Genomic DNA, 17,310 nt, shown 5'->3' on the forward strand with positions numbered 1-17,310 from the left:
ATGCTGGGCAGGGGGGCAATAACTCACTCAAGAAGATTTTTCATTAAAAGTTATTACAGTATTCGAGGTTTTTATTTCATCATAATTGAGTAAACTTTGTTTACCTAAACAAAAATCCTTCAGTGGACCCGGCCCTGAGCCATGTCACCCTCTGATGCTCATTCAAGGCATCACCTCACCCAGTGACACGATATGATGTCTTGTTCCCAGTAGGGCCAAGGACATGGAGTCACTATTGTTCCTCCGTGGGCAGCGAGGCCGGGATCTCACCTTGGGAGAGTCTGGGCTCAGACCTCCAGGGAGCAGCTGCCCTGGCATTTTTCTCTTCCCAACTGGGAATCTGAATGAGTTTCTCCCCAGCTCCCTTGGCAGGTGACTGTCATCCCTGGTCCTGGAGGCAAGGGCAGTGTGGAGCCCCTCCCCCCACCAAACACACACTCTTCCTTTGCGGAATGGCCAGGATTTTGTCACACCCCCTCCTAAGTGGGACGGGCTTCCAAGTGAACAGTTGGCATTCCTGTGGGGACAGGCCCTGTGCGCCCTGAAAGGCCACCCCGGGGCGGGGCTGCCTCCCCTCCCTCACCTATGCTCTGCCATCAGCAGCTGTTTGCGACAGGTGCTCGGGCTCTCCATGGCAGATGGTGACCAAAATGGGCCTGTTGGCAGGTTGTACCACACGCCACCCTCCCATCGCACACATTGATGTGCATGCAAACACGCCTGAGCTCTCGGCTTTGTTCTACAGGCGCCTGCCTGGGGTTTCAGGTGATGCAGGGGGCTCATTCCAGAGGACACCCTTGGTCCCCAGGGCCACCCCCTCAGTCTGAGACCCTTCAGCATTTATTTGGCCACAAGACATGAATGGAGTACGTGCCTACTGCCAGGCACAGCTTTCTGACTCCTCCATTCTAAGACCGCGCATCTCCTCGCCAGTTTGCCCGGGAACGTGGCTGTTCCCCAGGTGCCCCATGACTGCTTGGGCTCAGCCTGGATGGAGGGCATGAAGGCCAAGCTGCATGGCCAAGGTCGCAGGCCGCCAGAGGCAGAGGTTGCACTGTGCTCTGCGCCTCCATCTGTTTCCCGAGTGCAGCCCTGCAAACATTGGATGAAGAGACCATGGGAGCAGGGGCTGCTTCACTGTGGACTGGATCCCAGATACACTGGGAGCCTTGTCTTCAGAAAATAGCAAGACATGGCTGTGCCCAGTGCCAGGGCGTGTGAGGTCTCAAAGCTCATTCCTGGGAGAGAGCCGGTGTGCCCTCCAGAGGACCCCTGCCCTGAGCAGAGTTGCTCCTTCCCTGGCAGTTCCCCCACCCTCTGAGGATCCGGGCATTGCTGGGGCTGCCACCCAGCTCGGCCCACAGCCTCGCAGGAGCCCCGCCTGCGCTGTGTTTGGGCTGCTCATTCCAAACAACTAAGCAGCCAAGGCAACCAGATGAGGTGACATCTGGCTCGAGACTGCTGCCAAGTCACTCCTGTTCCATCCCTGGCAGGAAGGAGGTGAGCTTTTTGTGCCAGATTCTTTAAAAGAGAGAATAAAAATGTGTGTTCCACGCCCCGCATTTTTCTTCTTTTTACCCTGACTCCTCAGCTGTCACTTTTCTTTCCCTGGAACTTGGACACCTTAAGGATCCAAAACCATCACTATTTTAGACCAGACTTTAGTGCCTGGTGGTGAATAAGGAAAGCATTGGAGTAAATGATGCGAATGGGGTGGAGTGGCGGGGTTCAGAGGGGAAATGCCCACAGGCACATGCACACATACATGCTCACACAAATACGCATGTGCATGCACATGTTTGTACACGCACACCCACACTCACCCACACATGCTCGCACACGCACACATGCACGCACACGCTCACATACACACATGATGGATCGTGAGGGACAGAGGGTAACAGAGAGGGCTGTGCACTGAGTGTCTGCCATGGGTAAGCTTCTCTGCAGTGTTCGAGTTTCTAGTGAACTGAATAGGCTCAGAACAGGACACTAGGAACTTAGTATCATGCTTCCTGCTCTTTCCCAGTATGGAGGAGAAAGAGTAATGATTTTCACTGTGTCTGATTCTTTGTAGAGTGTCAGGCACAGCCTGGTGCCTGTGGGCCAGGATGGAACTGGAATCCAGACTCATCCGCTTGTGCTGGGTGGGAGTGAGAGGGGGTGCATGCACTCAGCCAGGGAGGCTGAGAGAACGTCTAGCTGGCGGGCCAGGTATGGCATCCAATACCATAGCAACTTGGTAGCTGTGTGACCTTGGGAAAGTTACTTAACCTCTCTGAGCCTCTGTTAGGCATCTGGAAAATAAGAATAATAGTCTTTTAATAATTGCCTTTTAAACTTTGAACAAACGCCTCTACAAGGTAATATTGTCATTTTAATTTTAGAGATGAGGAAGTTGAAGTACAGAAAGGCTAAGTGACTTGGCCAAGGTCATTCAGGTCAGTGGAGTATCCTGACCCAGAAGGGGAGAGGAGTTGGAAGGGGATGCTCAAGGGCAAGCAGGCTAGGACTTACTTCAGGAATGTCAGTCAGCAGAATGGGCAGCGAAGCCTAAGGCCTGCTGGCTTACCCCCTCCACGCTGCCACCATGCACTGCTTGCTTACCTATCCACTTTCCCCCTTGGCATCAATTAAGCTGGCAGCCTATGCCCTAACACACAAAAAAAATGTGTTATTTTTTCACATGTGACCTGTGTCTCCCTGCTCTGTGCTAGTTCCTTTGATTTCTTTGAAGTGTGCAGAGGTTTCTTTATCTCTTTGAAACATCTTGTTGTTGGATCTACTTTTGTGGCCAGCGAGAACTCCTTGAAATATATCCAGTTCAAGGAACCAAGGTGAGACTCATGCTGAGAACGGCCTCAAGTCTCGCCTTGTCAGATGTGACATTTGCTTTGTGTCATTTGTGAATGTGATAAACAAGGCATATATTTCACAGTGTAGAGGTGGATGTAACATACCCTTGCTCTCACCGTCAACCTTTCATCAGGCCCCCCTTGGTCCATGGTCAGGGTCAGGGTCAGATTTTAGGGTCATGAAATGAGTCAGCAAGACCAGATGGAGGGCCGTGGCAACAGCCCAGGCAAGGTCGATGGTGGCTGATCCTGGGAAGTGTCAATGCGGGTAGGGTGAGTTCTTGAACCATTCAGGATGCAGTGTCACGATTTGCTTGGTAAACATAAATTGTTACAAGACATCAGACAGGGGCGAGTTGACAATAGCAATGAGATATATGGCTTGGGGGACGTGGCTGATGATGTCGTGTTCCAGAAAGGGGACAGGAGAAGATGAATAGCTTTGGGAAGAGAAGAAGAAGAATGGCTCCAATTTTGGATGTGCCAAGGCCGAAGCTTGTGGGGCGAGGGATGAGTGGCAGGTTTCAGTAAGCAGGTAGAGAGAACGGTCTGGGTCCCAGAAAATAGAATCTGAGTCATCATTGGTCTGAACAACACAGTACCTGGCATCTTGCTTGCATTTTCATGATCACTATATTTATATTTGAATGCCTGTTCTGCATCCTATGATGATAGCATTCGGAATCCTGATCAGATATCAATTCTGAGAGTTTCGTCCAGGACCGCTTAAATCTTTAACACGTTAAGCGCCCAGCCTGTTTTGTCTTCCGGACGGAAAGTATAGTGTCAGTCACCGGTGACTGACTGGGCGCTTAAAGTGTTAAGCTACTCTGGCAATGCAGAGATTCTCTGAGTGGATTAATAGGATGCAAAGAAGAACCAATAGATGTGAACTTCTTAGACTTTCAGTAAGAAGCAGTGGATAGGCTGACAAGCTTTTATACCAAATTCTCATTTTGTTTCAAGGGTCATCATGAGATCAGGAGCACAGCAGAAAATCTGTGTGGTCACCGACAGGGACCTAGCTTACTGACAGGAAACAAAAGCCAGAGATAAATGGCCACATCTCGGGGGGCGGGGGGAGTATAAAAATCAAGGTTCTCAGGATCATGTCCTTGGACCGGCCTTATTTTGCATCTTTATAGTGATACTCAAAGGGGATATGTAATTTAAACATCCAGGTTTTCAGATGATGTTAGTCTCTTTCATTATATGGAAAGTGGGTCATGTGAGTAAATATTCTGCCATCGGCCCGGTGTATTGTCACACAGTGGACTAAAGTACTTTTTAGTTAAGAACGGGCCCCAGAGTTGGACTGCTTGGGTTCAAGTCCTGGCTCCGCTCTTCTCTGTGCCGAATGTCCTCCTTACAGAAACGGGGATCACAGTGGGTCTTTCATCAGGGGGGCTGTTAGAAATAACGCATCCAGGCATCCAGGACAGGGCTGGCCCAGAGTGAGCACTCAGGGAAATTGTCAGCGGCACCTCCTAGCTCCTCTCCATCCCCACCCCTCCCCCGACGTGCACATTCTGTTCCTGGCCTTACAGAGACAGAGATTTTCACTGAGGTCTTAATAGACGTTGATCAAGATATTTCTTCATAAAAAAATCAAAGGAACAAAGGTTATCCTCCGAGACCTGTGTCCAGATTCTCCTCAGTGGCACGCCAGTCCCGTCCCCGCTGTGCAGCTTGTGACATTCAGTACTGGAGTGGGCGGAGAGCGTGGCCACGGGCCACCAGCGCTCTGGTGTGGGACGTCTGCTCCACAGGCTGTGTCTTCATAGTACCCAAGCTCTGCATGACGTGAACGTGGGTGGTGCTGGGGGAAAACAAGAAAGGGCGACACGAGGGTTCAGTTAGTGCGGCTCTGGTCTTCCCACTTCTCTGGGCATAATCCCTGCCACCTCAAGTCCCGCAGCGTGACATGCCAAGGGCTCCAAGAGTCATAACATCTTCAGAAACAATAGCACAGGGTGAGTTGTGCTACTGAAATGGAACATACTATTTTGAATGTGTAATCTCATCTATTCCTTAAAACAGTGCTGGGAGGTCAGTCTCCTATCCCCATTTTGCAGAAGAGAAGGCCCAGCCTCAAGGTCACATGGTTTGGTAGAACCAGGGGTAGAACTTAGACTCCTCTTGTCACGTCCATCTGTACAGACATGATTTACTTGAGGGCCCCTGGAGAACTTCTGAGGAAGTTTTAATACTTAGAGATACAAAATGCTCCTTTAAATATAAAGTGCCTTTGTCTTAACTCCAGTTAACATGGACTTACATCACCTCAACTGGTAACAACACCAATTACATTGCTTTACCAAGTTTAAGTCGTATAATTATCTGATGTTCTTGCCAGCCTCTCTCGAGGGAGTTCCAGTCCTCCCGCTGGTTCTGAGCCTTGAAGAAAATTAAAATTATGCCTTGGCAAAGAGCACCCATAGCCCATTTTTGATTCTTTCTTTTTCATTTTCCCATTTTCCCCTCCTACCCTCCCTCCATCCCTGCCTCCCTCCCTCCCTTTACTCTCTAGAAAAAAATCCTGACTGTACTTCATTGCTAAGAAGCTTAAACAGCCTGAATAGAGTCTTCGTTAATCCAGACCCCTCCACCTTATCTCCACTCGGGTTTTACTCTTCCCTTTGTTAACTTATTAGCAATTAGAAGAGCCAAAGTCCTCCAATGTTGCCTCTTAGAAGTTGAGATGGTGCTGCCCGAAACCAGGAAGCAGCGTGCCCGTCACCTGCAGCTTCTGGACAGCACGCTGACAGTGCCTCAGGGAAACAGCCTTGCGAGCGTCCCCCACTGACGCACACTGTGCCATTACAGAGCTCAGCGTAAAGGGACAAAAGCTCCTTTCTTTCTTTCTTTCACGTCATTTTATATCCTCTACCATGTGAGGCTGGAAGCTAAAGCATTAAAGCAAAACATATCTTAAAGGAATTTTCTCATAGAGCTTATATTTTATTTTATAGTCCTATTTTTAGTTTCCTCTGATAAAAAAAAAAATCCCAATCATTTAATTCTCAGCCCTAGACAAGACAGTGTGAGGTTATCCATATTTCAGCCCTAGGGAGAATTTCTGCTTGCAAGCTGGCCGGCCTGTTTGCAGGTGACAGATGTGACCTACTCCAGGGCAGAGAACGTCTCGAGGGAGCTTTTAATTTCTTAATATTGAAATGAGCACAACTTTTATTGTCTTAATCAGTGGATAAAAAAATAATAAAGTTGCTCAGTCTCCTTTTTAAAATTCAGTGTAAGAGGATTTTAAGAAATTGCCATTGCTTTTTAAGCTTCTCTGTTCAGAAGATTCTTTCCGCAGTTGTGAGGATAGATGGTCACACAGTGGTTCAGTGAGACTTTGCTGAGCTGTTGTGTAGACACTGCCGCTCGGCAGGGAGAAGGTGTGTGCTCAGGTGTGTTCAGAGTGGTTGTACTTTGTGTTTGAAGAGAACAGGACTTGTCTTTCATCACTTTGCATGGGCTCAGGCACAGGCGTATCCATTTAAAATTGCAGCAGAATCTTTTAATGAGAACTGCCTTCTTTCAGAATATATGTTGCTTTAGGTTGCATTGAGGAATATTTTTATGAATGAAGAAAGGATTTACTTGTGATAATTAATGGACCTTACAAAGTCATAATGAACATGTTTCAACCATTTGTTTGAACAAATAATTTTATGTACAAAAAGCTGATGTGTCACATACAGTCACTTGTGTGTATTTCTTAATTTAATCCAATTTAAAACCACATTTCTTAAAAGGGAAAGTTCCTCAATTGCACGGGCAATGTGTTATTCAATTCTGGTTCCCTGGTACCTTGCACCATGCCTTAAAGGGAAACATTAGTGTTTCTTGAACTAAATTGAAAAAGAAAATTGTTTACGGAGCCATATGTGTTTATATGTATGAATGTGAAGATGATAGATAGATAGATAGATAGATAGATAGATAGATAGATAGATAGATAGATATTGCATTCAACATAAAATAGAAAGCATTATGTTATAGAGATAAAGCCAAGATACTCAATATCAATGTCTCTCTGCAGGGGTTATGCATTCAAAATTATTGTCAAAACTATAAAGAATTGTCAAAACTCAACAATAACAACAAATTAGTTTAAAAATAGGTAAAAGATTTGAACAGAGATGTCACCAAAGATATACAGAAATCAAATAAGAACATTAGAAGATGCATAGCAGTATCTGTCATTAGGAAAATGCAAATTACAACCACGTTGAAAGACAGTTACTACACACCAGTTACAATGGCTAAATTAAAAATAATAAGTGCTGACAAGGATGCAGGGCAAACAGTGCTAGTGGGAATGTAAAATGGTACACCAGTTTGGGAAACCATTTGGAAATGTCTCCTCAGATTGAATATGCATTTGCCATGTGACCCAGCAGTCCAACTCCTAAATGTTTACCTAAGAGAATGAAGATTTATGTGCACACAAAAACCTATACCAGAATATTTATAGCAGCTTTATTCATAATAGCCCCAAACTGGAAACAACCCTGATGTCCTTCAGTTGATGAATGGATATCCAAACTGTGCTGTGTATTCACCTGAGAAGGCCCTAATATCTCACCTCTAGCTGACTTTGAGGCCCTGTGCAGGCAAAGAGAAAAAGATTAGGCAGAGCTAAAAGCTTCTGTAGCCATAAGGCTCTATGTTTGCTCCAACGTTCACACAGGGCCAGGAGGTGGGAGACATTGCTTCACTGTATGTAAGGAACCCTGCCTATTTGCTAACCGTGTGGAGATGTCAGTGTCCACATGTGAAAGGGAAAACAAACTTTACAGAATTAGCCCGAAAGTCACTAACCAGTGAACAGCAGCAGCAGCAATAACAAACCGATTTTCAGATTTACATCGTATAATTTTAAATGCCCAGTTTTCAAGAAAAATATTATGAGACAAACATGGAAGTATAGCTTACTAGACAAAGACTTTAAATCAGCTGTTATAAACTGATATAAGCTATTATGCTGGAAGAACTAAAGGAAACCATGTCTAAAGAATTAAAGAAAAAGCGAGAACAGTGTCTCACCAAATAAAGTATATCAATAAAAAGTTAGACATTACTTTAAAAAAAGAACAGAATAGAAATTCTGAACTAAGTAGAACAAAAACACACAAACCAATCACTAATGGAGCTGTGTTTTCAGAAGAAAGATGAGGAAGAGGAAATAAGTTCATTGTGATTATTCAGCCTGAGGGACAGAAATGGAAAGAAATAGTGATATTTGTTTCTTTATAGTGTGATAAATAAAATCCAATAAAACAGTTATCTGGGCGGGGCGGGGGGAGGGGAAGAAGCACAATTTAGAAAAGGCTCTGGAACTCAAGGCTCAAAGGAAAGAACATGTTTAACAGGAGGGCGAGCCCCTAGCTTAACTTCTCATTTTACAGTTGAGGAAACTGAGGCCCAGATGGTAGAAAACTGCCCAGTGATGGATGTGGATGTCTGCCTGTTCCTCAGTTGCAGTGAGGACCGTCCCAGTGGACCCCAGACCGCCCCAGTTTTAGCGCTGACAGTGCCGCATCCTGAGCAGCCCCCTAGTCCGGGCAAGTCATGACCGATGGCCACTCTGTCTGCAGTTCAAATCCGGATGAATCCTCTTTCTCCGAATCCCTGAGACTTGGGCATGAAGGAGAAATGGTGGCATTCAGAAAAGTTCCTTTTCCTCGCAGAATTCAGTGCACTAAACTGAAGCCGCTGGCATTTTGCTTTAAGTCCCTTTCTATTGAACCTTTCAGAATGAAGGAGCTTTCCTCTTTATGTAATCTGCATTTCATCCCCAAGGTGAACGCCAGTGTCCTTGGCTTCCTCTGGAAAGTGACAAGTAGGTTCCTTTGTATACTAAATGCGAAGGATATAACAAAAACAGCTGATGGTTTTTTACTTCAGATATGAAAAATAAGTTAATTGATTACAGATATGAAAAAGCAATTATCACCCTTAGAGCTATATACAGGAGAGAGAGAGAGAGAGAGAGAGAGATTTTCTATAAAAATGAAAGCCATGAAAAGAAAACTCATATAGGAGACGTCATTGGAATTCTTTTTCAGAACCACAGTCCTCAAAGGAAAGATCAAATCCAGAGAAAGCAGCAGCCCTTGAGTGTGTGATTGACATTAGTATCTCATGGGTGCAGGAAGCACTGTGAAGCCAGAGCAAATGGGCAGTGGCACCTTCCAGCCATGCAACCTGACCTCTGGGGGCAGGGCAGGGGATGCTGGTGACCACTAAGGCCATCTACCACACTGGTTGCCTGGGACAGAGCTTCTCAAATTCTAACATGCACTTGGATTGCCTGGAGATGATTATAAAAAAATAGATTCTGATTCAACAGGTCTGGAGAGGGGCCCCATTTTGCATTTCTGACAAGCTGATGGCCCATTGTCCACACTCTGAGGAGCTAGGGTGAAGCTCCAAATCCTTACTGGCCACACTGACCGCCCCTCTCCCCCTTCTCTGCTGGTAGCTATCATTTTATGTTGCAAACCAAGAAAAATACCCTTGCCAGTCAGAAGGCACTTGTGACTTACCTCGAGGGTGAAGGGGACACAGAGGAATGGGTAACGAAAGCTGCAGAGTCTGGGAAGGGCAGAGTGCAGGGCCACGCCACTGCCCTGAGGGGCCAAAAGCATTCCATTTAGAGGCCACCATTTGCATCAGCAGGTTTTGTTAATGGATCCAATTAGATCTAACTGTGTCACCTCTTTTTCTACTCTACCTCCCTTCATCCCACAAAGCTGTGAAGGGTCAGTGCCGCTCCGACTGGGCCCCATAGAGGCCACGGCCCCCTTTGGGCACTGTTTTTTCGCTAGCCCTGATTTGTTGCCCTTGCTGTGCCCACTGTTCCTGATGACTTATAGGGGTGATCCTGTGGTTCCGAGCCTGGAGCTCCTGTAGTTCCAGAATTCATCATGAGGGGGGCAGACCTGCTTCCTGCACACCTGCCGCTTTGTGGGTGCTCTGGGCCGTCCTGAACTGGATACACATGAGCCTCAGCTCAGCTCAGAATAGATGGTGTTTTTCTGTCTGGTGGTTTTCTTTAAAAGCCATGCCAGTCATTTTATGTCCTTTCCCAGAAGTTCTGATTGATGGCAATCTGGTCAGCCAGAAGCTGCCAGTGGAATAAAACTGCTAACTTGGGCACTGGCCTTGGCTGAGCTTATTAAGCTTCAACAGTGTGTGCATGTGCTTGTGTGTCTGCATGTGCGTATGTGTGTGTGTGCATGTGTGTGTGTGCTCAGGATAGAAACAGAGCATGGAATTCCATGCAGTTGGATCTGGGAGGAACTGAAGGGGTCTTTCAATTCCCACAGGGAAAGTAGGACCCAAGAAGTGGGCTATGCCTGGTACGTGCTCCCTGCTGCCACTAGAGGGCGCAGTGAGCAACAGAATATCTGCCTCCTGCTTCCTGCCCCACAGCCTTTGTCTCTAAGGCAGGCCTGGTTGGCCCCTGGGCAACAGTTTCAGGTGGAGTTCTTAAAAGTCAAACCCCAATTTTCTGTGGTTTGAATCGTAATTTGGATTTCAGTTCATGGAAACACATTTCTCACCGTTAAAATATTTTTCAAAAGTGAGCCTAAAATAAAATGAAACATACATTTATACTTTATGAATAATTATCTAAGAACCCAACATCAAATAAGGCTAAAAATTCCTTGAGTGGTGGAAGAGGTGGGGTTAGCCTGGCCTAGACATAATGAGGCTTTAAAACACATGAGTCTGATGAGGTTGGCACTTGGATCCCTTCTCCCGCTCCTGCTGGCTTTCCCATTGACAGCACAGCCGTTTCTCTGGTGTGGGGCTTCGCTGTGCTTGAATTAGTCATCTCTCTTAACAACGTCCAATTAGATATGCCTGCATGTTTCCAGAACCCGGTGAATGGACAATGGGCAGTGGTCATGATGGCTTTGGACTTGGTGGTCCTTTCTGAAGATTCTGAATACTGGGCCATGGCTGGTGTAGATGGAGGCTTACGTAAGGAGGGCGAGATGGACGGGCCAGCTTTCTTCCAACCTGGGGCATGATGGGAAAGGGAGCCAGTACTGTTGTGTAGTTACAATATGCCAGGTGCTATGCACTTTTTATGCTTTATCTTGGATTCTCACAATAGCACAGTGAGCTGGGTGTTGTGCCCATTTTACAGACAGAAAATCTGCTTCCAGAGCAAAAATGATAAGAGAAAAAAGCCATAGGAGGCTTCCTGGGCCTATCTAAGAAAGAGTGAGGTAAAGTATGTGGGAAAAGCATGACTGATTCCATGAGGTGATCTTCCAGAGATATCTGAACCAGGTGGCACAGCCTGTAAAAAAATCTGCTTCCAGAGCGAAAATGATAAGAGAAAAAAGCCTTAGGAGGCTTCCTAGGCCTATCTAAAAGTGAGGTAAAGTATGTGAGAAAAGCATGACTGATTCCATGAGGTGACCTTCCAGAGATATCTGAACCAGGTGGCACAGCCTGTAACATCAGCAAGAAAAAGTATGCCACAATGAAGAAGTCAATAAGAGGGGGGGAGAGAAGAGTGAGGGTGGGGCATTAGGCCCAGATCAGCTCTTCCTCTGGGGCTGTCCTGGCTGAGGAGCCTAGTGGAGAAGGGGCTTGAGGGCTGGCTCTGTGTGGGGACGGACCCAGCCTGGAGCCTGGAGAGGTGGAGGATGGGCTTTCTGGGGAGGGGAGGACAATGAAAAACTGGCCATCACAGACAAGATCTAAATAAGCAGAAAGGGCCGGGAAGGGGCCCTGGGTCCCTGGCGCTGCATCCCGCTGGGTGTGTCTGAGCAACAGGCCCTGGGAGGTGGCTGAGGGGAGTGACTTCCTCTTGTCAAGTGAGAAAACAGATGCCAGGCTGTGGGGTAGAAGGAAACATAGAGACCAGGTGGGATTTTTCCTCTGCTTACTTCCTCTTCTTTCATATCTGGTTTCTTCAGTGCATTTTTGTCCCCCTGCCCCCAGTTTTAGAGCCACCGCTCTGTGCTGAGTGGGGGCCTCAGCCTGGAGTTGGTGGACTGCAGTGTGGACTGCAGGCCTGGGGGCTCCAGCATGTGTCTGCCACACGGACAAGGCCTGTCCAGAATGTCCCAGGTGAAGGGGAGGTGGAGGAGGGCAGCATAGCCCTGTTTCTGTGGATTTTCATCACTGTTGATGGTGTTTTCCTCTCAAATAAAAGTGAATTGTCTGCCATCTTGTGGCAGAGGCCTGGTACTGCCTGGGCCCCGCCTTCAGGCCTCCCTTCCCATTGCTTTCCCCAAAGCAACGCTGCCCCTCTGGGCTGGTGGGTGGGTAAGGGGTCAGTGAGAGCTGATGTGGGGAGAAGGAGGGAGCCTGGCAATTTTGGCAATAGCGTCACAGGCCACAGGCGCCAGTCTCAGATAGAGAAGCTTCTGGGAAGGCCGTTCTTGTTGGTACAGGGAGGACTGCTGTCTGTGAAAGGGAAGTTCATCCCGCGGCACTGCCTGAGGTGACCCCCAAGAAGGACAGAGCCCTGGTGAGGCGGTGAGCAGAGAGGTGGGCAGACCTGGGAGCCAGCCATGGCCCTGAGGGTGATGGAGACAGTGGAGGTTAGAGGATCTCAGCAGTGTAGCCATAGTGGGGGGAATTCTGAGGTCAGTATCTAATGTCATGCAGAATGTGGAAGACTCATGTCAGCGTTTGCCGAGAGTCTAGGGTAGGAGCTGGAGGGGCACAACTCCCCATGGCTGTGCCTGCAGCAGTGTGAGTGGATGAGCTCAGAGGGGAGGGGAGCACCTCCCATGGCTGTGCCTGCAGCAGTGTGAGTGGAGGAGCGCAGAGGGGAGAGCACCTCCGGCTGTGCCTGCAGCAGTGTGAGTGGAGGAGTTCAGAGGGGAGCACATCCATGGCTGTGCCTGCAGCAGTGTGAGTGGAGGAGTTCAGAGGGGAGCACCTCCATGGCTGTGCCTGCAGCAGTGTGAGTGGAGGAACTCAGAGGGGAGCACCTCCATAGCTGTGCCTGCATCAGTGTGAGTGCACAAGCTCAGAGGGTGTCCCTGGGTTGCATACCTAGTGAGGGTGTGAACTGCACTTGTAAATCCCAAATCCTCAGGAACCAACCTTTTATTTGGAACTTGGGTACAGCTCCAAGAAATAAGAGAGGATTTTAAATCCGCCCTAAACAGTCCCTGGCTCTCTGAAGTTGGGCCAGGAATGCCAAGTCCCAACCTTGCATCATTTTCTTCCCACAAGCTCTCAGCCTGGACACCCCACAGACCTTGTGCTTATCATCATCACCAGAATCCTCCCTGCCACAGCCACCTCCTGTCCCGAAGGCATCCTTCAGTGGCATTTCTTCATGTGCAAATACTAGTGATAAATTAAGTGAATGTGTTGCCACTGTACACATTGGCGCTGATCCGTTTTCCATCACAATGAGGTCCTTCCCAACTCTAACTCTAACCAGGACAGTTAGGCCATCCCAGCGTCTCATTCTCACTGACGTTCTGCATCCAGAAAACAACACAGGCAGCAAATGCTGAGTTAGCAGGCGGTCAGTCATGGAGGCAGAGAGCATGTGAGGTTTTTGGAGCAGATGGATTTTGCAAATGGAATCTGGTGCTTCTAGAATCATTAGAAGGGCCATTGGAGTGAAGGGAAGGGCACCCTTGGATGTCAGGATATCAGGAAGTTACAGAAATCGCTAGAAACCATTGCCGATGATGCTACTTGTCAGCGTGGGAGTGGACAGCTCTCAGGAGGAGCTGGCAGTCTGAGGTGTGCTGTCTGGGTGTACCTGTGCCCATCCTCGCAGCCGCACCTTGAGAGCAGTGGCTTCTCCCTGGACCTGGCCTGCCAGGTCCCACCAGTGCCTCTCCCATAAGTGGCATGTAAACCCGAGTGCTGTGGCAATAGAACCAGGACATGGAGTTTCCGTGAATGTGTTGCCACTGTATACATTGGCGCTGATCCGTTTTCCATCACAATGAGGTCCTTCCCAACTCTAACTCTAACCAGGACAGTTAGGCCATCCCAGCGTCTCATTCTCACTGACGTTCTGCATCCAGAAAACAACACAGGCAGCAAATGCTGAGTTAGCAGGCGGTCAGTCATGGAGGCAGAGAGCATGTGAGGTTTTTGGAGCAGATGGATTTTGCAAATGGAATCTGGTGCTTCTAGAATCATTAGAAGGGCCATTGGAGTGAAGGGAAGGGCACCCTTGGATGTCAGGATATCAGGAAGTTACAGAAATCGCTAGAAACCATTGCCGATGACGCTACTTGTCAGCGTGGGAGTGGACAGCTCTCAGGAGGAGCTGGCAGTCTGAGGTGTGCTGTCTGGGTGTACTTGTGCCCATCCTCGCAGCCGCACCTTGAGAGCAGTGGCTTCTCCCTGGACCTGGCCTGCCAGGTCCCACCAGTGCCTCTCCCGTAAGTGGCATGTAAACCTGAGTGCTGTGGCAATAGAACCGGGACATGGAGTTTCCAAGCTTCCAGCCGATGCAATGCCTGTGAGCCGAGAATGCCCGTATCTGACACACACTGTTAAAGATAGACGATGATCATAAAACTTCCTTCAGATGGCTGTTGTGAGGCTAATGTGAAGCCTCAGTGCAGAGTGCGGCATATGGTGAGCCCTCGATAATTGCTGGTTTACAAAAAAGTGTCAAAACTGAAATCAGAATGGCCGCTCGTCGTTATTTCTAACCCCTGTAAGGAGACTGGCTGCTCCTGAGCGGTGGGGTCCAGCCCGCCCGCTGTGGTGAGGATGCTGCCTCTCCCCATCCGGCCTGCTTGTCAGGTCCTCACTGGGCTGGGAGGAGGTTCCGGAGAAAGGTGCAAGTTCTCAGGGGAAAACTGTGGCAGGGAGTCACGCTGAATTTTAATATGGGATTCCCGACGCTCTGCAGATGTGCGGACTGACGGACAGTCGGAGATGGGTCAGTCCCCTTATGGAAGCACAAGCCCCAGGCCCTGCCTGGCACCCCTGTCCAGAATGGGATCCGAGAAGCTGGGGCCGAGTCTACTCTGCAGATGTGAGGACTGACGGACAGTCGGAGATGGGTCAGTCCCCTTACGGAAGCACAAGCCCAAGGCCCCGCCTAGCACTGTCCAGAATGGGATCCGAGAAGCTGGGGCCGAGTCTCTGTAGCCTTGTGCTCAAATGCTGCAGGCAGCCTGGAACAGGAAGAATTGGGGCACAGCTGAAATCCAAACGGGAAAGCAAACAGCTAAGATCCATGGGGAACAATGTCTGTTTCTTAATCCGTCTCCTGCCCCAAATAGATCCGCTCTCCTCCCCCAACTTGTGTTGACGTGTCTGTTTCTTTCCCTGGCAGCAGGTGCCACCAGGCCTTCAACTAGGTCAGGGGCAGTGATGAGCCTACACAGGCCCTCAGGCCATGTCCTCCTGTGACCCCACTCCCCAAGCTCCCAGGCCTGGAGTCACCAAGCCGGGACCCCAAGTGACCTCCTGCTTCTCAGGGCATCCTGGCCAGGTCCCTGCTCCCTAGAACCATAGGGAACGAGTGGGGGATCCTGTGAGGTGGCAGGGGCCGTGAGCTGGCGGCAGCGGGCAGCTCTGGGTGGTACTGCAGCCCTCCCTGCCCTGTTCTACAGGTGCCCCTTCATCCCCTCCCTGCAGCCCTGCTGAGTGCCCTCGGAGACCCCCATTCTTCCAGGGCAGCCAGGGAGCCACTCGCCCCTGCTGTTTCCCCTGGGAAATCAAGAATGATATAGTTTGCCCAGAATAACTCAGCTGGGAAGTGGCAAAGCCCAGGCCCACAAGGACCAACTGCACATCCCTAGCCACCGGTGTCGGCCTTCCTCCCAGCCCGCTGTGTCCCTCCCTTTGTCTCAGGACCATCTCTGCCCAGGATCAGGTCCTGACGGTGCCTTTCTCCACACAGGTCCTGTCAGAGAATGGCTACGGCCCGATCACGACCGACATCCGGGAGGGACAGACGTTCTACTACGCCGAGGATTACCACCAGCAGTACCTGAGCAAGAACCCTGACGGCTACTGCGGCCTCGGGGGCACCGGGGTGTCCTGTCCGCTGGGCATTAAAAAGTAACATCTCCCCATGTGGCTGGCCCTCGAAGTCACAGCCAAAACGCTTCAGACAAATTGGGCAGTTCCGTGCTTCATGTCACTGGCTTTTAGAAATGCAGGAAGCAAAGAGGGCTTGGTAAACACCTGGTTTATTGAGGTGTGATTTACATGAAGCGCCATGCCAAGTTGATAACACGTAATTTATCTCCTAATCAGCTGTGGTGGGAGTAGAGCTGTGAAATTCTTTGGATCATTTGGGGTCTGAATGAGGATAATGAATACTCTGTGTTCACTTTTCTCCTGCTGTGGTGCCTGCCATGGAAGCCAGGGAAGGAGGGGGAGACGTTGGGCCGGATGGGGCATGCTGGAAATCCTCCATCTGAGCCCGGGCCCCTCACACACCCTGCGCCCTCCAGTGCCTTAAAATTCGCAAACATTTATAGCCTCAACGAATCATTCCCTGAAATACTTTGCTCTCTGGCCTTGCACATGTGTAAGGCGCGCTCTCTCTCCTCGGCCCTCCTGCGGCAGAGAACATGGGCGTGAGCTTGATGAATTCTAATGCGCTGCTTACAGCTATGAGAATTGCTTGTTCTAATAAAGGCTACAATCTAATAATACAAACTGAGTGATGTCTCATCTGTCTTTTGCTTGTTCGGGTAGGATATTCCTAAGCATTGTAAGATAAAGGCCTGAGTCATTCTTCCCCAAATGGGAAATAAGATTGAAATTTTCGGAAAACATGTACACCTCTGGCTCCTTGCAACTTTAGTAAGAATAACTGGTTTTCACATACATGATACAGCTATCACATTGGGGACTATAGTTGCTAGTTCAGAGTCTTTATACTCAAGACAAGAAGAGGTGGGGGCCTGGGCAGTAACCGTGTAACCACATGAATCAATAAGACAATTATGGGCCCTGAGAAACCACATGGAGGTGATTGGTAGCAGAAGGTAGTAAGTTGTGTCTGAGGTTGTCGCCTCGAGGGCTGTCTCACCCACACTGGTCAGTGGAGGCCTCTGTGCGGTGGTGAAGCTTAAGTTGAGAACTGAATGATCTTAATGATGCAAAGGAGACATGGAAACACAGGTTGTGGGAGGAGCACAGAGCTATGTGGGGCAGGAGACGGATTAGGAAATAGACATTCTTCCCCATGGATCTTAATCTGTCTCTTTCTTTTCCCTCTGGGATTTCTGCTGTGCCCTAAGCACAGATATACCTAATCACCATCAGCACCCCCACTTTGGTTACTGGAAGGAAATGCCTTCTAAATAGAACCACCAGGACATACAAATGGCAAAGACAGGGAGGAATGTGTAGTGATATAGAAACAAAAAGGCCAGGGCTAGAATAGTGTGAATTCATAAGGGTGGCGCCCCCATAATGGGAGCTCCCTCGCTTGGTCATGTGAGGACACAGCTCAGAGGCT

At 48.9% G+C, this 17,310-nt stretch overlaps 1 protein-coding gene across 5 annotated transcripts in view; it reads left to right on the forward strand.

The window, feature by feature from the left end:
• Window positions 1–16,502, forward strand: part of MSRA (methionine sulfoxide reductase A) — a 388,985-nt gene extending 372,483 nt beyond the window's left edge. For all 5 annotated transcript variants that reach the window (XM_005874625.2, XM_014546451.1, XM_005874627.2 and 2 more), the window contains one exon: window positions 15,736–16,502. In XM_005874625.2, the coding sequence (XP_005874687.1) occupies window positions 15,736–15,900 (165 nt within the window). In that variant the 3' untranslated portion in view covers window positions 15,901–16,502. The remainder of the gene's footprint in view (window positions 1–15,735) is intronic.
• Window positions 16,503–17,310: the final 808 nt, after the last annotated feature.

The sequence above is a fragment of the Myotis brandtii genome, unplaced genomic scaffold (genome assembly GCF_000412655.1).
Source record: "Myotis brandtii unplaced genomic scaffold, ASM41265v1 scaffold447, whole genome shotgun sequence".
Lineage (NCBI taxonomy): Eukaryota > Metazoa > Chordata > Mammalia > Chiroptera > Vespertilionidae > Myotis > Myotis brandtii.